This window comes from Solea senegalensis, linkage group LG9 (genome assembly GCF_019176455.1).
Source record: "Solea senegalensis isolate Sse05_10M linkage group LG9, IFAPA_SoseM_1, whole genome shotgun sequence".
In the NCBI taxonomy this organism is placed as follows: Eukaryota; Metazoa; Chordata; class Actinopteri; order Pleuronectiformes; family Soleidae; genus Solea; species Solea senegalensis.
Window position 1 is genome coordinate 16,538,005 of NC_058029.1, and position 21,992 is coordinate 16,559,996.

General features: G+C 40.8%; 1 protein-coding gene across 12 annotated transcripts; it reads left to right on the forward strand.

Moving 5' to 3' along the window:
• Positions 1 to 14: 14 nt before the first annotated feature.
• LOC122774503 lies at positions 15 to 21,788 on the forward strand. Of its 12 annotated transcripts, XM_044033862.1 has the most exons (34): positions 15 to 182; positions 492 to 764; positions 892 to 996; positions 1,099 to 1,217; positions 2,050 to 2,268; positions 2,405 to 2,492; positions 2,833 to 2,985; positions 3,269 to 3,366; positions 4,131 to 4,303; positions 4,380 to 4,496; positions 5,117 to 5,350; positions 5,540 to 5,671; positions 5,818 to 6,636; positions 7,109 to 7,330; positions 7,418 to 7,651; positions 7,736 to 7,948; positions 8,038 to 8,259; positions 8,401 to 8,631; positions 8,744 to 8,968; positions 9,107 to 9,298; positions 9,430 to 9,663; positions 9,774 to 9,839; positions 9,969 to 10,067; positions 10,230 to 10,439; positions 11,019 to 11,224; positions 11,667 to 11,720; positions 11,838 to 11,882; positions 12,496 to 12,558; positions 13,999 to 14,178; positions 17,501 to 17,890; positions 18,838 to 18,960; positions 19,175 to 19,294; positions 19,396 to 19,476; positions 20,115 to 21,788. In XM_044033862.1, exons 2-34 carry the CDS (start codon positions 711 to 713, stop codon positions 20,142 to 20,144), a joined length of 5,751 nt encoding a protein of 1,916 aa, XP_043889797.1. In that variant the 5' UTR covers positions 15 to 182; positions 492 to 710; the 3' UTR covers positions 20,145 to 21,788. The 12 variants fall into 12 exon arrangements, with proteins under 12 accessions (XP_043889797.1, XP_043889798.1, XP_043889793.1 ...); XM_044033863.1 differs by lacking the exons at positions 15 to 182; positions 17,501 to 17,890 and having other exon boundaries at positions 652 to 764; XM_044033858.1 differs by lacking the exons at positions 15 to 182; positions 12,496 to 12,558 and having other exon boundaries at positions 652 to 764.
• The last annotated feature ends 204 nt before the right edge of the window (positions 21,789 to 21,992 follow it).

The following is a 21,992-nucleotide window of genomic DNA, read 5'->3' on the forward strand; positions in this document are numbered from 1 at the left end:
CGAAAGAAGAAGAAAAGGGGAAGAAAAAAGAGAAGGGGAAGAACAAAGGAAAGAAGGAGGGGAAAGAACCAAGTGAGGAACAGGTGAAGGCCCCAATTGCTGCTCCAGAACCTGAGCTCAAAACGGAGCCGGATATTGAACAGGCTCCCGATCAGCACTCGATAAGCAGCGCAGAGACACAGGTGAGTGTGACTCAGACAGATATGACTCTTCACTGAAGAGAATATGATTGTGTGTTTTCTAAAGATACACTGAAGAAACAGAGCTTTCTTTACACATACTGCCGACTTGATTGCATTAGACGAACACACATTTTCTTAAGAAGTGCTTGGTTGTGCAGCTTTGTCTAAACTGATTCATGCTGCTTTGAATGGCAGTATGGTGCTGTATATGCACATTACATTGCTGTCATTAGTGTTATTAAATAGCACATTTTCATATCACACTGTCATTTTCATCTGCATTTATCCTGTGTTGACCTGTGTTTTCAGCCAGTTCAAGAGGAACAAAAGGAAAAGGCTGCGATAAAGGTGGAACCCGAAGTCGTGGAAGAAGTGAAGGAGGACAACGCAGAAGAAAAGGAGGAAGAACCAGCAGTGCAGGAGAAGGAAGATAAGGGTGAGGAAAAGAAGAAGAAGGAGGAACCACTGAAAGAAAAGAAAACGGAGAAGAAGAGAGAGGAGGCTAAAGTCTCCAAACGCCAGAAAACCATGCAGTGCAAAGTCACCTTACTGGACGACACTCAGTTTGAGTGTGAGCTTGATGTAAGAGACCTTCTTACTTGTAATATGTTCTCAAGTGTCTCTGTGGGTAATGGCTCTCTTTAAATGTTGGAATGACTAAAGATTATCTTACTCCCTCTGTGTCTGCCTGTGTCTCTCTATTGTTTAGAAACATGCTAAAGGTCAGGAACTTTTGACAAAGGTGTGTGACCACATCAACCTGGTGGAGAAAGACTACTTTGGCCTGGCTAACTGGGAAACACCAACCAGTAAGGTAGGCTGTGTTTTTGTCTCTCTTGTAGTTGTCTGTTGCACAGATACTGATCAGAAACTGGTTGTGAGCAGTGGGTTTATTCTGGTCCTTGATTTTCTGCAGACATGGTTGGAACCCACAAAAGAGATCCGAAAACATGTACCAGGTGCTGTGTATGAGTTCACGTTCAGCGTGAAGTTCTACCCTCCTGATCCAGCACAGCTTACGGAAGACCTTACCAGGTGAGTGAGTCTATATTTAAAGGAATATCTTTTTTTGTGTGAATTTGTGTCTATTTAGGAGATGAATGAGAAGATGGGTACTACTCTTAAGTATGTCAGGCACTGTTCAGACCCCTGGGAACTCTGTGATTTTCATCTCAATTTAGTCTGTCCACGCTGGTATTACAAGGGATCAAATAGGATTTGTGTGTTGAGATGCAACCAACCTGTGTGGCATACCCACATTTGTGATGTGGCTTTCAAACACAGATGCAGGAAAAACAGAGGTGCATCATCCTACATTTTCAAACAGTTGTCCTGTCAAGTAATGTAGAACTCTTTTAGTGATCAAGAAAAACTCAAACAACAAGAGAGTTGTGATTACAGCTGGTGTTGCTAGGTGTTCTTAATGTTATGAATGACGGAAAAGGCCATTAGAAATCTGATTTTGAAGAGTCAGCATTCAGAATGAAATGGATCTCTAGAAATCTGATTTGAATCTCATTCCAAACCACTTCCAAATGCCATTTGCATCTGATTTGAGCAAAAAAAATCCATAGGGTTTTCTGTTCAGACTTTTTAAACACATCTAGAAATATATAAAATAGGAATTTTATCTGGCAGTCTGAACAAGGTTTTAATTGAATGTAGCCCAGATGTCGTACCAGGTGGAAGTGCTTGTCTCGTTCTGTTTAAATGTAAAAAGAAAAATCAGCCTTGTTTGTTAATCTGTTTTAAAAGTGAACGGTAAACTAGTTCTAGTTTCCTGGAGATTTGTGTTCCTGCAACCTCTCAGTACAAAGTTGTATTCTCTCCATAAAACACATTTTTGCGCCTCTCACATTTTTGTCAGGTATCTACTCTGTCTCCAGCTGAGGAAGGACATCATGCGCAGCATTCTTCCATGTTCCTTCGTCACACTATCCTTGCTGGGTTCCTACACGGTTCAGTCAGAGCTTGGGGAGTATGACCCGGAGCTCCATGGAGAAGACTATCTGAAGGATCTGAGCCTGGCCCCGGGACAAAGCAAAGAGCTGGAGGACAAAGTGATGGAGCTTCACCGCACATACAGGTAAACAAAAGTGATTCTTATGGCGAGTTTATGTCTCCTAACCATGTTTAACCAAGTACTGTACTTACACTGTTCGTCACATAATCCAGACAATGAAAGACATCTTTTAAAAGACGATGTTCTGTTTGCTAACTAGGTCAATGAGTCCTGCTCAGGCAGACATGTTGTTTCTTGAAAATGCCAAGAAACTCGCCATGTATGGAGTTGACCTGCACCAAGCCAAGGTAAGCTGTTTCTTCAACTATGTAATCTGCTTTTATATTAAGTCTTGATATGGGTCAATTAGTGGTGCAACCTTTTAGGTTAACAGTAAAATGTTGAAGTGCCCAGTTCAGTATACACTGACTTTCATCTTTGAAGTACATGTTTCTATTTTTGCATTACATGAGGAGATTTTAATTGCAAAATTAATGTCAGTCAGTTGCCTTTCAGAAAAAAAACAGATTTCAAACTCCCTGAACTCAAAGTGCAGACCTCATAGTGTGAGAAAGTCTGCCCCCTGGTGACCATTTACTGCAAATGCATTGTAGTAAAGTCTTTCCCTCCGTTTTCTTTTTTGTGCAGGATCTGGACGGTGTTGACATTACACTGGGGGTTTGCGCTGGTGGTCTGATGGTTTACAAGGACAAGCTGAGGATCAACCGTTTCCCTTGGCCCAAAGTGCTCAAGATCTCTTACAAACGCAGCAGCTTCTTTATCAAAATCCGACCATCTGAGGTAAAATCTGGAATTACATTACTAACATTTCAAGTTGGAATGGTGTGATGATTCTGTTTCTACATTTTGCTCTACATAAACTATTGAACTTATATTATTTATATGTACAATATTAGTTTTAAATTTATACTGACAGCCAGGATTTTACCTTTTAATGAGTAACCTTTAATCTTTAATCTATTCAAATCAAAACATAATCTTTTATATGGCAGTTAATATGTTAATTCTTCTGAAAGTCTCAAACATCACATTCAACACTAACATTACCTTTTTTCACCCACAGCAAGAACAGTATGAAAGCACAATTGGCTTTAAACTGCCCAACTACAAAGCCTCAAAAAAGCTGTGGAAAGTTTGTGTTGAACACCATACCTTCTTCAGGTAAGAACAGGCAAATTTTGTTTGAAAATGACATAGAAAGTAAAATAAAAAAAGTGAAACCCAAGTAAGACAGAAGTGTCAGAAAAGGAGTGAGTTGAAGTAAGACTTGTTTGTCCCGACCCCTTCTTTGTTATATTTACTAAATGGCTATCTTTAGACCCAAATAAATATACATATGCTTGTATAAAGCATATACTGTATGTTCAACCCAAATAAAAAAATCTCAGATTTATTTACAACCCTGTGTTAACGTAAAGAACAGTGAATGCACAAACAAAAGAGAAAAAAAACTTGTAACCCATCTTTATTCACGTACTTCACAGATTTTTTTGTATGACTGTTTGAATTGATTTACCCTTCTGCTTTAAACTCATTCCACGTTTTAGCTTTGGATTACTAGAATAGGGGTAGTATTTCTGAAACTGCAACGCTAACTCCGCACTTTTTAGACCCACTCTTAGGGGGACAGGACCTCATTCCCAGAATCTAAACAGTGTCCGCCATCTTTGCTAACAGTTATGCTAACAGGACCAAAGTTACTGGTGGGCACGTAACAAAAAAAGAATGAAGATATTTCTCGACTCAGGGGAAACTGAGTTTGGGAAGCACAATTTTTCAAAAATACTACCCCTATTCTAGTAATACACATCTAAATGCAAATCAGTGAAGTATCCTTTAAATTGTTAACTCCCCTGCTCCACCTCCCCATGACACAAAACATTTTTCAATCTCAAAATCAAAACAAAACAAAATCTTTTCCTCAGGGTTTCAACAGTGGAACCCCCCTCGTCACGTCGCTTCCTGGGCTTGGGCTCCAAGTTCCGGTTCAGTGGCCGCACTCAGGCCCAGACCCGCCAGGCAAGCTCCATGATCGATCGCCCAGCCCCTCGCTTCACACGCTCTGCAAGCAAGAGGCTGTCCCGTAATCTAGATGGAGGTAAGTGTGCTAACAGTTCTGGTATTATTGTATCCCACATGTGTCTCTTCATAATAGACTTGTGTCACTATGTCAGCTGGAGATGACACTCTCCAGATTCTGCAGCAACACTCTGCATCAACCAGGTCTGAGACTGATGACTGGTGGTCAATGCTCTTGTCCGACAAACCTCAGCCTTCTCCTGAATTCCCAGGTACCTGTGCGGACATGCACCAGCACAGCATTTGTTTCATTCTTGCTCATCGCATCAGTTAACATGCCCGTCTTTTGGATCATTCGCTTACATGCTTGTAAATCATGCTAGAGTCATTACCTTGCAGCTTTGGCACAGACGGTTAAGTTGTCAGGTAGGTAACATTTTCTGACATGCAGATAACAACACCCACTCTGTACTTTCCCTGGCATGATCCCAGGGTAAATTTTGTCACTCGGCTCTATCAAAGTGGGAAAAAAAAGACATTTCTTCACATGCTCAGCTGCACAGTGGCACTTCCAGTCTTGATGCTATTGTTCCTCTTTTGGGAATTGTCAAAATTGCTGCTTGTGTGTTGCACAACAATGACTTTCATATGCTTGTTTCGCTATGTTCACCATGACTCATTCATTGCTTCTCCAGAGGCTATAGAACACGCTAAAGTGAGAGAGGCATCTTTCGTTCAGCTTTACGTACTAATCCGTCAGATGGTCACTAACCTGCTTGGCACCTGGCTTGGTCTAAAACACACTTGAAGCACTGTGAAGTGCTCACAGTGGCCGTCAACCCTCCAGCAGAAAACATTACATAACTCCTGTCACGTGGTTATTTCTTCACAGCCAGTGGGGAATCCAGTCAGACTTTCTTTCAGTCCCGGGAAGAGCAAACTGGGCAGACAGTCACAGTAATCTGGCAGGACACTGGTCAGACTGGTTCTCAAACCACCACCCAGTCAGTCAGTCAGCCATCGGATGAGCTGCAGCAGTGGAGGAAAGAAGATGAGTGGTCTGACCTGCTGTATCGTCATCCTTCTTTTCCCTTTATCCCACCTTTTGAATTTGTCAAACAGCCAGGTATTAAATAACATTCGCCATTTATAATTGAATACTTTATCATCAGGAACACTAACTGACACATAAGATGCATCTGTCACAATACACATGCTGTATTATTTTTCACGGCTTTTGAGAAACCTCACATGAGGTGCAGGTTTGCATTTTGTATGGCTGTAGTGCTGAGTATTTCATCTTTGATTCCATCAGCCAAGCTCACCTTGACAAAAATGAGCTCAGTGGACAGGCTTTTGCAACCTGTGCTGAAAAATGACGATGACTGGTTCCTGTACTTTGACCGAATTCTCAGCCCGCCTTCACCTGAGTGGATTGAAAAACCATGTGAGTTCCTTTGTCCGACATTTGTGTGGAAGTGTGTTCTGCCAGCATTTATTGATTTTTGAGGAGAGTTTGGTTGTAGGCATATTTTACGCAGTTTGGTTTGTTTTACGGTTCATGGTTTTACTGTCGTTTCTGATCCCCCCCAGTCCCTCCCCTAGCTCAGTTGCAGCTCCAGGATCAGGAGGATGAGCAGGAGCCAACCAATCAGGAGGTCATTGAGAGGCTTCAGGGAACAGTGACCTTGGTAGACAAGATGATAGAGGCAGGTGTTTTGGAAAGGAGGCTGAGGGAAGTGAAGGATTTGGAGGAAAGGCTCCATGAAGTGGATGAGATTGCAGAGAGACTTCAAGAAGTAATAGAGCAAGAGTTGGGGAAGGAAGAAGTAGAACATCTAAGAGAAGAAGATGGAGATTTACAGAAGGATCAACTAATACAAGTAGGAAGTAGTGAAAGAGTAGTGAAGACATCTGTGAGAAAGATGGAGATAAACGAGGAGGATGAAGTGGATGAACTGGAAGAGCAAATAAAGCAGGTGTTTTTAAAGGGTTTGTTGCCCGAAGAAGAAGAGTCTCAGGTGAAGCAAGAGAAGGAAAAGGAAGTGACAGTTGAGACTCTGTCAGATGATAATGTGAGAGAGAAGCTAAGGCAGAAAGGAAAGGATTGGCAGGTTGAGGTGGAGGAGAAGTTTGATGTCAATGGCACCACGTTGATAGTGGCACAGCAGAAGGTGGTGCGTAGGACTATAAAGAGAGTGACTATTGTAGATGAGAGAAGGCAACAGCAAGAAGATGTAGAAGACCTGCAGGCGCAGTCCTCTGAGATTTTAGAAAAACAAGAAATACGGCACAAGTCAGAATTGCAGGACGAGAGAACAGAGGGAGAGTTTACACAGAGACTGGAAGATAAAGATGTCTGGTTCATTCTCTTTGACTGCCTTCCATACAAAAGTGTTTTCAAACCACCAGGTACAGTATGTCATCATGCTAATAGTTTTAGACGGCTACTAATTGCTTTATTAATATCCATTCAGGAATGGTCAGACAGTGGCTGCAAAATGCTTTTTAGATTCAATAGAAATCTGAAGTTAGAAGGAGAAGTCCACAGAATGGCTTCCTTGTCATTTTTATTGTTTCAATTTTCCTCGTGAATACAATTAACAATTATGAAATAACTGTCTGTGCTTGGTATACAATAGCTAATAGGGTTTTATTCAGGTGGATGTATTGTAGTGGAAGTGATAAAGTCCTTTTGCCAATAAAAGAAAGATTATCAACATATTAACCCACTATTTTTAGTGCTTGCGATAGCTGATTTTTGAGATGCTTGACTGCGCATTTGCTGTTTTTATATTGTCTTGCAAGTGAGAATTTAGGAGCTTTTTGTTACTGCATGTTTGGCACATATTCAAAGCTTCTGTGTCTTTACCCTCATCAATAGTAACCGTTTTGCAACATGCCCAAGTGGATAGAGATGAGGTCTTACAGGCTGAGATTACAGCAGTCAAAGAAAAAACAGAGATTATGGAAGAGGAGAGAAATATACAAGAAGAGGTGGCATGGCAAGCACCAGAGTTTTCACCACCACAGGCCATCACATACACAGATAACTGGTTTGTGTTGTTGGATATTACTCCCAGAGAAAGACCTTATGTGCCACCAGGTACTGTGAACATTCACCTGTACCTTTTATATTAACACCTTGTGTAGTGCTTGCCTCTTGTGTTAAAACAGATTTTATTCCCGTCAGTTGTTTGGACAGATCAAGACCAGGTGGATGCAGAAATGTTTGTCTCTGTGGTTGGAACAACAACAACAACAGCAGATCAGATTAGAGAAGTAGTCACTGAACAGACAAAGATAATTGAAGATGTACCAAGACAGCTACAAGAAATGCCACAAAAGCCAGTGACAGCCAGAAATGATGACTGGTTTGATGTGTTCCTGGACCTTATTCCAAGAGAGAGATCATATGTGCCACCAGGTACTGCTAAAATCTGCCTGCACCTTTTATTTTGTCTTGTGTAGTGCTTGCCACTTGTGTTAAAGCAGTTTTTATTCCTGTCAGTTGTTTGGAAGGAAACAGACCAGGTAGAGGCAGAAAGTGCCTCTGTGGTGGGAACTGCTGCAGACAAGATTAGAGAAGCAGACATTGAAGAAAGACAGATAATAGCAGAGACACCAAGACAACTACAAGAAATTCGGCCAGTGACAGCCAGAGATGATGACTGGTTCGTGTTGCTGGACGTTGTTCCCAGAGAAACACCTTATGTACCACCAGGTACTGCTAAAACCTCCCTTGCACCTACCTTGTATTACACCTTGTATTGTGCTTGTCACTTATGCTAAAGCTGTTTCTGTTTTTATCAGTTATCCCAAAGGCAAGTGACAAGGTGGTGGCAGAAATGTTTGTCTCTGTGGTTGAAACTGCTGCCTCTGTGATTAGAGAAGTAGTCGTTGAAGAGACGCCGATCATAGAGGATCATAGAAGGCAACTACAACCAATCACACAACCGCCAGTGACAGCCAGAGATGATGACTGGTTTGTGTTGCTGGATGTTGTTCCAAGAGAGAGGTCATATATTCCTCCAGGTATTGCTAAAATGAGCCACAACTGCTTCACAGCTTTGTCAAAGCAAGTGATTACCCTGAGCTTTGCAGATGCTGCTATTCTCAAATAAGTGTGCGCTGTCCATAGTGGGTGAGGGGTGATTTCTATGTCTTTTGTCGCAGTTGCTGTCGTGGAGCGTGTTCAAGTGTCGCCAAGAGAGCGGGGTTCTCTGACTGAAATAACAGCCATTGAGCAGAGGGATAAAAGAGTGGAAATTCTTGAAGAAGACACAGAAATGAAAGAACAGTGGAGTGAGCAAACAGTGGCACTGCCACAGGCTGAGAGAGAGATAGACGACGACTGGTTTGTGCTGCTGGATGTGTCTATTAGAGAGACACGATTTGTGCCACCAGGTAACTGCAATCAACTTTCTCCCATTTTCCAGTGAGGACATGCTGTAGATGCTTATTTTATCACTTGTTTGGCTCAACTGTCTTACAGTGCTCTTTTATTCCTTGTCATTAGTTACTGTGGCAGAGTATGTTCAGGTTTATCCTGAAGAAAGCAGCATTTCTGCAGTGGAGTTGAAGAAGAAGGTTGTAGTGATAGACATACTACAGAAAGAGGAAAAGAAGCTTCCCATACAAATTATTCCAGAGCTGAAAACTTCCCCACTTGTGAGGGAGAGAGACGATGACTGGTTTCTGCTGCTGGATGTTGTTCCTAGAGAAATGTCATATGTGCCTCCAGGTACAAAATTAAAAACATTTTTCATGCTTATCACACCAAGAGAGAAGTCAACTGTGTGTCAAAATATCTTGTTTTTAAAAACACAACGTTTTGTCCACCTGTGGCTAACGCTTAAGTTTAAATCCTGTCTGTTTTCAGTTTCTGTGGCAGTGCCGCCCCAATTGTATCCACAGTTTGAACCTAAAATTGAAGTGCAAAGCACAGAGTGGAAATTGCAGCAGGTTGAAGTTTGGCAGATTAGACCACAGCCGGCCCTGCCAAAGCCAGAGAGAGATGACTGGTTTGTGCTATTTGATGCAGTTCGAGAAGAGCCAGTTATACCACCATCAGGTAGTCACTTCATATTTTTGAAAACGGTCAGAATTCACTCTGAACCAACATATTTCAAGACCTTTACTATGTTTGCTTCCCTCAAGTCTGAGCATCACTCAGTTCCATTGACTCTGTCTTGTCTGTGCTAGTTCCCCGTACTGAGATTATTCTGGACACGAAGAAGACACTTGAGGTTAAGGTGACGACCACAGAGACTAGAATGTGGAAAAAGACGGTAATTGGTGAGGACAGCAGACAAGATGAGACGCGTTTGTCTGAAATTAGGCCGATCCAAATGGCACCGCCATCAGAGAGAGAACAAGGAGACGATTGGTTTGTCTTGTTCGACAGCATCCGAGAAAAGCCTGTTGTTGTCCCACCAGGTAGCTGTCCCTAATTTTTCTAAAGGCTCTGCATACACTGTGCTGAAAGCTATTTAAAACGCTATTGTTTCTGCGTTAGCTGCTGATTGACCTTATTGTCCATGTTTTAGCTGCAACTCGGCGAAAGATTGAAGACAATTTGTTAATTTCTTCAAATGTGGCCTCTAGGAAATCAGGTACAACCTAAAGGATGTAATCCAGCTATACAAACAAATAGTTCTATGTTTCACACTATACACGATGATTCTTTGACATTTGATCTTCCCTCCTGATATGTGTACACACTTTTTATGTTTCTGTGCTAGTGGCTGTGGTTGAGAATATTTTCAGTGATTTGGGAACCACTAGAAGAAAGCTGGAAGATGATTGGTTTATTCTTCTGGATGTGGCTCCTAAGAAATCAGGTACAATCTAAAAGACAAAACTACATTTATTTACTGTGTCTGAACACAAGGCAGGGATTTAATTAGTCACTTAGCAGTTGTACTCAGAAAGGGAACACCATTGTTTTCATCATTTGTGTTTTTTCTTTCCTACAATAATACCTGATTGTGTATTTGTGTCAGTCGCTGTCCGTGGGCATGTCCAGTTCCCTGAGCATGTCCAGTTCCCAGCAAAGGCCAGAGTTCCACCTGCTGTAGCCAAAACAAAGATCACCATTTCTGAGACAGGACCGCAGTTTGAGAAACGGATCCTGGACGAAAGACGCCCGCTCATAAATACATTTGTCACTGATGATTGGTTTGTTCTACTAGATGTTGACCTCAAACAGCCAGGTATTTGTTTCACATGGTTTGGTTTGTTAGTAGTTTAACAACTACTCACCCGTGGTTACGCTTTGTTTTTTGCATATTAACTCTTGCAGCCTGTTCAGAGGACACACACTGACGTGTGCCTTTTGTTACTCAATGACCCCTCATCTTGGATTATTTTGTGTATTGAAGGAAATGCTTTCCTAATTGCAGCTTTTCACTGGTTCAACCTGAGTGAGCCTTTTAGCTCGTTGCAGCCTAACATTTTCCTTTGCATCCATCTTTGGATGAATTTGCGCTTTGGCTCTCATTCGCTCTGTGAATATTCGCTTCTGGCCCTCTTCAGGTGCCACTACATGCTTGTCCTTGTCCTATAAAATGGAGTCTATGAAGCATTTGAGGTACAGTATACCCCAGCACAATGTGTACTTGCTTGATCACATCAATGCTTAAGTGTGTAAGTATGCACTGTTGTGTGTTTAAAGCTGTTTCTATGTGCATGTATGTGCTCAGGAGGATTTGATCATGTCCAATATTTATAGAATACAACGGAAAAAAACAACTAATGTGTTAAAACGCATTTCCCTTTGTTGCCATCTCCAGTGGTGACCACCCAGAGGGGTGCGCGTCCTGTCAGCGCTCCAGTCTTCTCCCAGGCTGCTTTGGCTGAGGCTGGCATCCCCATGGGGCCTTTCGACCAGCCGCAGACTTCCACCCCAATCAGGGCCAGCCGCTTGGAGGAGAGAAAGCTGGAGGTCACGGTTGAAGCTGTGGAACCCTCAAAAATCGAGGAAGGGGCTGAGGTCAAGGTAACCAATTTCTGCCAACTCTGTTTAACACATAGGTGAAAAATATCAGCGGAAGTCCAAGGCTCCCTCCCATTTCAACCCTTGCCCCTACAATTTAGCCTTACCTAACGTTTTTTGAATTTACATATACTTGTCTTGACATGACACAATCATGTCGTATCTCCTTATTGTGTTGACTTATCTTTTTCTTAAAGGTTTTTCCCATTTTGCAGGGATATATTTATATATTTAAGGGGGAAGGGCCACAGGGTAGGGGTAAAAATGAGAAATGGGACTTGGCAGGAAAGAAAAACTGTATTTCGATGGTAGATAGATAATAATTGTGAGACAAACACTTTTGTAGTTGATTCTTGATAGTGTTTTATAAGAAAGGATGGTAAAGTAGCAAGCAGAGATGCGTCTCTCTGTCTGAGTGTGAATTGTGTCTCTCTTGCTGCTGTAGCCAGCAGTGTGGAGGGATTCTTCACTGATTTCCACCATCAATGGGTACATTCAGGTTAGTGTCAGACACTAGCCCCTTAAAAGAAATGATTCCACTATGGTTGAACTGTGAGTGTTTGAGGCAAAAAAGCAGAGGATGCTAACACGTGTCCTTCTCTCCTCCCTGGGGTAGCACCAGTCAGAGGTCACAAGCACGGAGGTGGTGCGAATGCGAAAGGTCAGATTCTCGGTGTCATCCATGTTTCTGTAGCCATCTCTCCACCACCATCCTGATCACATCAAGCTTGTCATCCAAGACTAATTTCACCCTGTTTTCATGTTGTGCTTCCATACAGCTAGGTCTTAAATGAATTACACACAAGGTTTGATGTACATATAGTATATTATAAGAGGTAGAATAATGTAGGAATAATTAGGATATGTATGCATCAATATAAGCTGACGAAGCAAAGAAAACATTTATTTCTTCTCATTGCTTGCTGTTTTAAACCCTGGAATGTGCACATGCATGATTATAGAGTAAATGCACTCTAACAAAAAGTGGCATGATAAATAGTGTTTATTCACATTTCTGTCAGTCCACCATTAAATATCGATCATTACAAAGTTTAATCTTAAATCAATCCTCTGGGGCCTTTAGTCATTTGCTTCAACAGTAAATTGCAGTTTGGCCACAATAGCATGTTTTTCTCACAATTTCCTCTTGTCTATTGTATTAACACTAGTGAACTTTGTACTAGTATGCATGTCCAAGGTGTGGAAGTTTGGTGCCAGCTAACCCAGAGACAGAAACAAACCCACACCTATTTTGTTCTTTTCATTTTTCACAGAAAAGAGCAAAGAAAATTGAGGGTGGCTCAATTTATATGAGACATAGCATTTTAATGTTGGAGGTTTGTATCCCCTCTGGAGACGTCCGTCTCTAGCCGTATTTTCTTGCTCTTTGGCGCACTGGCTGCTCTTTTATTATCACTCTTGCATGTGGCATGATTCACACTTTTGGGATCAGTGTTAATTACTGGCTGTAGATTATGTGATATATGGATGTGTGTGTGTGGCAGTGCAACTCTAATCTGGTTCTTTCAGGAGAGTGCTGTTGAACTCACAACCATAACTTTTGGGTTCGAGTAAAAACAAGTACAGTCATTATTAAACACAAAGTAAACGATGATGCAGTGCATCCTGAAACCGTGCCCAATTTTCACATATGAATTATGAGCTTTGGTATGAGCTACTCACTGACAACAAGTGCTTTAAAAGTCTTTGCCTTTCAGCCCAGGATTCAGTGATTCACTGCTCCATTTTTATATATTGTATACATTGTTTCCCAGATCATCAGTATTCTCCTGTTCCTGTTCCTGCTTTTGCTTTTCCTTCCTCCATCTCCATGATCTAACTTGCTCGTAATGCTCTGCACTTTGTCAACAATTATGTTGATGAAATGTTTTGACCATAGAAATGAAAATCAAAATATTGATACATTTAGATGTTGTGTATGAAAGGGAATGGTGTTTGTAGAAACACTTATCATTAAGTTGCTCTTTAATACCACAATAAGGCCACAATGAGGTGTTAACAAACACCTGTGCTCTTTAACTGGAACTGTCTGCAGTTTGTTTGCTAAGATGGCGGTCACTGTCCTATATTTCATAAAGACCAACTTGATGCTAACTGTTGCCACATCAGTGCTGCTGCTGTTGCTTTTGTTTATTTGTGTGTAATGAACCGGTTTCCATTTAAAGCGAGGCTTCATCTTGGACAACATGTCCCATGTCTGCTGCTACCATCACCTCTCACGCTCTTTGATTTGCAGCCTGTTTCCACAACACGTATCTCTGCATTTTAATGCTATGAAACAGATTCTTTGTGCTGTGGTGTGCAGTTAAAACTAAAACATGCTACTCTCCTACGACTAAAAAGTGACATTGATGAATCATGTCACAGCCTCCTCTGAGGATTTCCTTTTATAAACTCATAAAACATTTGCCAGAAAGGAGTCGCTGATAATCATATCTACAATCTATATAGATTGATTGCAAATTTGCAATTCTAATTTTTATTCCTTAAGAGTCGCCAATTAACCCTGCTTCTGCTTATTTGTGTAATCAGACATTGTGCTAAAAAGCAGCATAATTTGACTTTTCTTTCCTCTCTCCATTTCTCCCAACTATGAACACATCCTTCACCTATCCTCTCCCCATCCAACACCTTTTCTCCACTTCGTGCTCCTTCCTTGCTCCACTTGTGTCTCCACCTAAATTTCCTGTCACCCCATATCTCTGCACCCCACGACCACCACACTGTCTTTCCCTTCTCGACTGTCCTCTGTGTAGGATTACGATAAGCCTCAGGAGGAACTGCTGAGACATCATGCCAGTATCAGTAAACTAAAGAAGAACTTCATGGAAGCCGTCCCAGAGCCCAGGCCCAGTGAGTGGGACAAGCGCCTGTCCACACACTCTCCGTTTCGCACCTCGGGCATCAATGGTCAGCCTCTGACAAGTGCAGATGGGGTAAGTCTTTCACAAAAACCACCCGCTGACAAATTCTTGATTTTAGCTGTATGTCAGTTCAGGAAAACATCATTAAGATGATTTATTTCTGAACTGACTGTTTAAAGTCGAATACATCCACCTCATCACATTTGTTTTCTGTGGTTTTGCATCTGCAGAGATTTTTGTGCTTGATGACATTAATATGAGCAGTATGCATGGAATTGTAATGAAACAGAAGAAGCTGAAAATCAAGCAACAATGCTTGTATCTGGTTTGTTTTGAATTTGTGAAATAGAATTTTTGCTCATATTCTTATACAGTGAAGTCATAACCTGAGACCAGATCGGACACATCTCGGTGTCACTTTTGTTTCTCTGACAATTTGAGTTCAGTGGAATATGTGTACATGTACAGACCTATTCAAACAGTGGCATGGTACAGTATGTGTATGAAGAGTTTTGAATAGTGTCTGTACTCGTCTTTCACTGATGTGACTGATGTGGTTGAAGCGGTGTGGGAGGAGTTAAATACTCTGAGAGAACTCTGTGCACTGGAAGCCACTGAGCACCGGCCAGTTCACACTGCATGACTGACAGACTGGACTTTGAAAATACTCTGCATGACTACCAGAGATGACCACTCTCCTTAAGTGTTTGCATGTTATTTTTCCCTCCCCTCCTCTACCCTTCCTTCATTAAGCTTTATTTCTACATTGAATATTTGTCTATATCACATTCTTTACATGTTGCTTCCTTCTTGTTTGGCTGCTTCTTTCTCCAAACCTGGGTGTTTTTCCATGAAGAGACAAGGCCTCATTCACAGTTGTCAGCCGGTATTGTCCTCATAATGTCCAGGAAGGAAATTATATGACTTTGGTTATACATTGTAAATGACTACCAAAGAGAAAAAAATCAAACATACAGTGTATGCACGGATCCATGTCACACAATATACTCCAACATAAGCACCAAGAAAAGAATAGGCTGAAACCCAAACGTTATTTCTGCCTCACCTATACATTCTATGAGATATCCCAGAATATAAACAATATAAGATGAAACGACCAAAGAAAACAAGAAAATATTATGCAATATAATCCTTGATTATTTTACATTTCAAAGCTTTTTTCAACCTTCAGTTCGTTCCACTGATAAAAACCCCAAATTTGAATAAATCTATTATATTTTTAAACTGGTTCTGACTTAACACGTTCCATAGATCAGCAACCCTCTTAAATTATTATTTCCTTCCTTTAACTGGAAAAGAAAACCCAAAACAGTTTGAATTGCTTTTATTTTATTGTAGATGATCATAACGCTTCCATTATGAAAAGAGACCAACTGGCACTGGAATTGATATTTGTGTATTATCAGTTAAAATGCACAAAAGTGCAACACAAATACATAAATAAACAAGTGTAATCAATTGAAGGTTTATATTTGTTCATGTTCTTCAGCCAGAAATGAATTCCTGTGTGTCATAACTATTAATGAAAATAAAATAAATCATTTACTTGTGGCTTTTAGACTCTAAGCGATCTCTAACACAGCCTAATGTTGTTTCAGATTTCAGACACAACACCCACATTTGTCATTAATTAAATCAATTGCTTTAATATATATCATTACCAGATTGTAGCTATTACCTAATTTACATACATGATTTAGTCCTGAGGCAAGTTGATGGAATAAAGCATAAACAAATACATACACTAATAACAACAGATAAGGGAAACCAGCCTTGGCTAACCCAGTTTAAGCTTCTCAGACTAGACTAGGCCAAAGCTTGTTCTGGCTTGAGTCATGTGACCTCAGCATATTTAGGTCATTCTTCTGAAATACTGTGCATCCCTGATTCTTACAAGTGTGAATGACTTTCTGTCTTTTCAGCCTTCAATAGAATGTAGGACATGGAAATAATTCTAAAAAAGCATGTTAAAATGCATGTTTCCATAACATTTCCATGCTCTGGACAAATAGCTCTCAAAATCACATTTCTGGCACACTGTTAGATCTAACTTTTATATTATTATTATTATCATTTATCAGCTATTGCGCCGGTCTAGCGTTTATAAGTTTAGTTCACTGTCAATCATTGCAGACATTTCAAACTTCCTCCCTCTCATCTCTCTTCCCTCCTCCTCCTCCCTCCCCCCCTCAGTTTGTCATCCGCCTCCCACGCGGCCCCCTGCTAGACTTCTACTCCAAACGCAGCTGAGGGCCAGTCTCAACCCTGCGGAAACCCCCACACAGGTGTGAGTGTGAACCGAGGAGGCTGCACCTAGTCCATCTACTCATCAAGCTCTAACTTTCTTTTCTCCTCCTCCTCCTCCTCCTTCCCTCGTCTCTTCTGCAACATCACTGTACACATTCTTCATCTGTCATCCTCTGCTCCACTCGAGAGGCTGCCCTGTCCTTTTTTTTTTCTGGCCTCTTGTAGGGAAAAGACTTCCATTTCTTCAGTTTCCCACCACAGCACAGTTTCCTGGTGTCTTTGTCAAAAACAGCCACATTCTCCAAAGACTGACAAGGACTTGAAATGACAATCAACCCACTGCTCATTTGCATTTTCTGTGATATCACTTGGACCAATTAACCATTATCACCGGACTTTTATCTGGATCAAATGTCTGTCCACGTCATTTTGAGCCTGATTTTATACACATTTTGAAGTGCATTTGTATTGTCGGTTGTCTTAGAATATTGTGTTTGGATAAACTAAAAACTGTGATGTGATGATTTCAGAACACGCATACACTAAGCACTGGAAACATAATGAAGACTTGAATTTTAGGTTTATTTGGTTAGTGGAAATATTCTTTGTCACAGTACAGTGTTTTCTGTGATGGAGACCTTGAGGCAGCTTAATTGTGATACTTAAACCTCTTTGTCCTTCACCTGTTAATGGAAAGACAGTATTCGGGAACTTGTTGCATGACTTTTTGACAATCAACTTTGACCAAAGAATAAAAGGCATCCCAGGTGCAGTAAAAACGACTGCTTGTTCCTTTTTAGGGAGTGCACATTTTGTCATTTCCATGTCACGTCCATGGCTCATTTCAATCTGACACAAACGACCAAATAGATTTATAAAATTTACAACATGCAGCTAATCTTACAGTCAATATACATTTTATCTGGGAACCTACTATTGGATGCTTCATGGCCTGCAGTATGTTTTGTTACGCTGTGCCTTTAAAACCAGATGTGCAGATAATATATACATAGTTGCATATTTTGTATCTTGCATGCACAAGTATTTTTAATCTTTGTAAATGCGGCTAATTGTAGGAAATTCATCACACGTCCATGATCCCAAATCTGTTTTGTCTGTTTTTTAGAGTGAATGCGTTAGCTCCATATGCAATGGTTCAGACACAAAGTCTGCGTATGAGGAAACCAGCGGCTGTTTGGGCTCGTCGGGCTCACCCAGGTCCACCGTGTGCTCCACAAGTGAGCCTGATAGTGTCGGAGCCCACAGTGCTCCCATTGAGGAAGAGTCATGTGATCAAGAAGAAGTTGTAGTTTTTGAGACGTCCTTGGTGCCCATCGTAGAGGTGGAGATGGCACAATTGCCTGCCTCCCTCGAACCAGAGTGTAAATCTTTAGAAGAGACCCAGGAGGAAGACGGATCATGTCCTGGACTGTCCAATTGCTCTGGGGGGATAGTTGGATCTTCCCCAGCCTCCTATTTCAGGAGCGATGGTCCGCAGGTCATACGCTGCTTCCAGGTAGCCTCCTGACTCCCTCGGCATGATGCTGAATCTGTCTCTGCTTGGCCGCTGTGTGATTCCGAGACGGCCACACTTGCTCACCTCTTTGCAGCACCCTTACATTAAACTTGTGAAACTGTAACAGAAGACGTACAGTGTGAATTATGCTAATTTGGCTGCTGTAGATGTGTTGCACGGTGGTGTGCTAAGGTCTCAACTATGGTGATGGGTCATTTACCCCGAGCACATTCTTCTCTGCCACGAAACATTTCTGATGCACTGACTTTACTTTCAGCAGCCTCCCATGACTTTGTTTTCCGTTTCTCTTTTTCCTTCTGTAATAATTACTGGTGGCGGTTGTTTTCCAATCAAAATGAAATGGAACTAATTTGGTGAGAAGAAAAGTGCTGTTACTGTAAAGATGGATCCACACAGCAAAGGATTGAATGGGAATGCGAGGTGTCGGAGGTCAGCATGATTGGGAGTGTGTCTGTGTGTGTTTCGGGCTGTAACCAACGATTATTTTCTCAATTGGTCTGTAAAATGTCTCAAATTTCTTGTTTTGTCCTCAAACCGAATGATTTATTTATGTGGAGCAAAGAAACCAGAACATGTTAATATTTAAGCAGCTGAGGAATCACAAATATTGGAAAAAAAAACACAGATTAATGGAGTAGAAGTATTGAGTAATAATCGATTCATCGGTGCAGCCCTAGTGTGTGCGTGCACGAGAGAGAAAGAGATGAGCGAGTCTGAGTGAAACAAAACCAAGATATGAGCACTGATCAATGTAAAAATTCTATGAATGTGGCGAAACGTGTTCTCAAATCATCCGTGATTTCATACATGATTGAATCACTCAGGACAGATGTTAACACCAGGTCTGAACGGGGTTAAAATGGTTGCGGTGAGGTGCAAAGTGTCTGGCTAAACAGCCACTCATGGGGCTTTGCTCCCATCCACAGCCGCCTCTGGTGCAGACCCAGACAGTCACCATCACAGCTGCCTCCAACTCCCTACCCACTGGCATCTCCACCACAGAGGTCCCTATCATCCCAACCAAGACCTTCACCTATGAGTCTTCAAAGGTAGGGGCTCCCGCACCTGCTCAGCCCAGATCTGTCTCAGCGACAATGCTCCGAAGAGGTGTCAGTCAGCACAAGCTGAGACAAGCAGGTCTGGGAGGACCAGGCCCGGAGCTCCAAACTGAGCATGAGGCTGCGACAGAACCGAGCTGAAGCTCAGGGTCACATGATCTCTAATGATTATTCAGTCCACCCTTTTCTTTGATGTTTTTCTCAGGTGGCAGTGGACGGGACAGACGAGGACAAAGATGTCTCAACTGTGTCCAGCTCCAAGACTGTTACCTCAGAGAGTGTCAGTGGCACCACAGTCACCACCACTACCACTCACATCTCAAAGGTCAGCCAGACTTCAATCCTGCTTTTCCCTTATTCAGTGTTTTGTTTTTTGGTTAAATTGTGTATGTGTAGTTTAATATTTTTTTGTCTTCACTCTACCAGGTAGTGAAAGTTGGATCTTCGGAGACTCGTATGGAGAAGAGGATTGTCATAACTGCAGACTCTGACGTTGACCAAGATAAGGTACACAATGGCTGCCGCCACAAAACAAGGGCACAACGATGAAAAATATTAAGCAATTTAGGCAAATTCAAAAAGTTGTTTCTAGAACCCAAAAGAACATAACTTAAAAGCAAAAAACACGGGAGAAATGTGAGCATACAATGTACGGGTAACTGAATTATATTATACATATTTTTAAACGAAGTTGAGCATTGAAAAAATGAATTAACTTGTTGAGCCTTACCCCTTAAAATGTACTGTATTTACCATTTTTAATGAAGATTTCCACTTAGATTATATGATTCAAACAAATTACTGTACGAGTATAACATTGTTATAGATCAGTGTTTCCAATCCTTGTCCCCTGTGACCTCAGTCCTGCATGTTTTAGATATGACCCTGCTCCAACACACCTGGTTCAGATGCATGGGTTGTGTTTGGGCTTTTGCAGAGCTTGATGGCCAGATGAATCAGGTGTGTTTGGAGCCGGGAAAACTTGGAAACACTGTTATAGATAAAATAATCATCTGGGTCCCAGTTGTTCAAATCAAAGCCAGAGAAGTGGTCGTAGAGTCTTAGTTTACCCTCAAAGAATAAAGTGTCTTTTCCAGAGTGTCCATGACGATGATGATGACCATGTTGACTTTACTGTCTCGTAGGAGAAACATGGCGGAGCATCAGCATTGTAACTGAAATCACCGGTTTCACTTATTCCACCTTCGACATCCCTTCAGCTCGATCGACGCACACAAATATCCAAAAAAGAAATATCCCATAAATCTGCAACTGAAGTTATTAATATTATCACTGAGTAGATGAATATTGGTAGATTTTATTTAATGTTTTCAGTGAAGCTGTTCATTATAGGTAGAGGAGGGGTGCACACATATGGATTTTTTTTTTTAAGTTAAATGCTTATCCTTATGTTCAAAATGCTTAGCAAATACACTTTTACTGGCTCCAGACAGAATTTTCAGTTCTGTGATCTCAGTTACCTTTGCTTTGAATGCTTTTATTTTTTTTGCTGATTGTTTTCAAGTTATTAGTTTTATACAAATGCACTGAATATTTTAGTTTAGACACCACTATCAGCATTTCTCCCCTTGGTGCTGCTAGGGGAACGTTAAGACTACATTCAAGGGAACTCTCGTTTTTGTTGTTAACTTGACAATACCTCACATTAACATGTGAACAAAGTTATTCTGTGCTCAAATTTGGACAGCGCGTTCCCTTTGTTCACTGCTCAGGGACCAAAAACAAACAAAACCTACAGTACATCTTTTGTTTTTCCCTTCAAACCAATAGCTTACACATTCTTGTAAAGTTTGGATTGAAAATTGATCTATTTTGAAATAGTTCTCTATTTTATAGAATTGATGCTTTTATAATGTTTGTACAAATTGAGGTTTTTAAGTTATTCAAATCATATCCATCTGCTCATGAAATTGTTTACCACTTTGCTGAGGTTTGAGGTCCCTATTGATTAAGACCTCAACAGCCTGAATCATTCTTATGTTTCCTCTCCACCAGGTCACACCTTTCACAGTTTTAACTATGGAGTGCTTCTCTCAGCCTCGTTTTATTCAGTAGAATAGAAGTCATTCTTGCTTTGAATATATTTGGTTGATTAAAATTTTTACAAGCTTTGGTCTGTTTATCTCAGGTTTTGATATTCTTTGTAAGACTACAGACCCCCTCATGACTGTATGTGGAATATATGTATAGCCATCCCTATTATTACTACATACATGTACATTTATGTTCAGCCAAGTGACATCAGTTCATATTTAAGCTTGTTTTTCACAGTAACCACGTATGTAAGCAGTGAAGGCAGCTGTCCCAGTATGTGTGGCTTTTCTCTCGTAGGAACACAGGTTGTCTTTTTTTTTTTTTTTACATCTTCTGCTATACAGTCACTTATTTGTAAATTAGGGGAAGTTTAATGTGATTTGATGTATTGTGATGTTCAACACCAGCTCGTTTCCAGACTTAACACGAAAAATTGTTGAATGTTTGATTCATTATCAACCAATTTTGTAAAGCCTTCTTACCGTATAGTCTTAGAAAAAACGCTCTCTCACTTGCTGTTTTCATGTGCTTTTCCATAGATGAGGAAATACTTTAAAACATCTAAACCCCCTTTTTTTTTTTAGGTAGAATGTTTGTCAATGCCCTAATGTAATTTTAATTACATGAACAGCAGTAAATTGTCCTGGAAGAAAATGTAGAATTTCACACTGAGAAAAATAGTTTAGATGTTGGAAAAATATTGTTGCTTTGTGACTTATCACTCTTTTTATGGAAAAAATAAATAAAATATGCATTGTTTTGCACTTTGGTGGGCTGTGTATGTGTGAAGTATGCATGAAATAAATAGTTAATGCTATTATTTCACATTTCCTCCAATCAACACTAAATTCTCAAGGGGGAAAAAAAGTGTCAAGTTTAGTTTGCAATAGCCCATGTAAACAAGATGAATCTACAAATATGGAATTATTGGGCACTAAAAAAAACTCAACAAGCAGCCATAGTGGGCG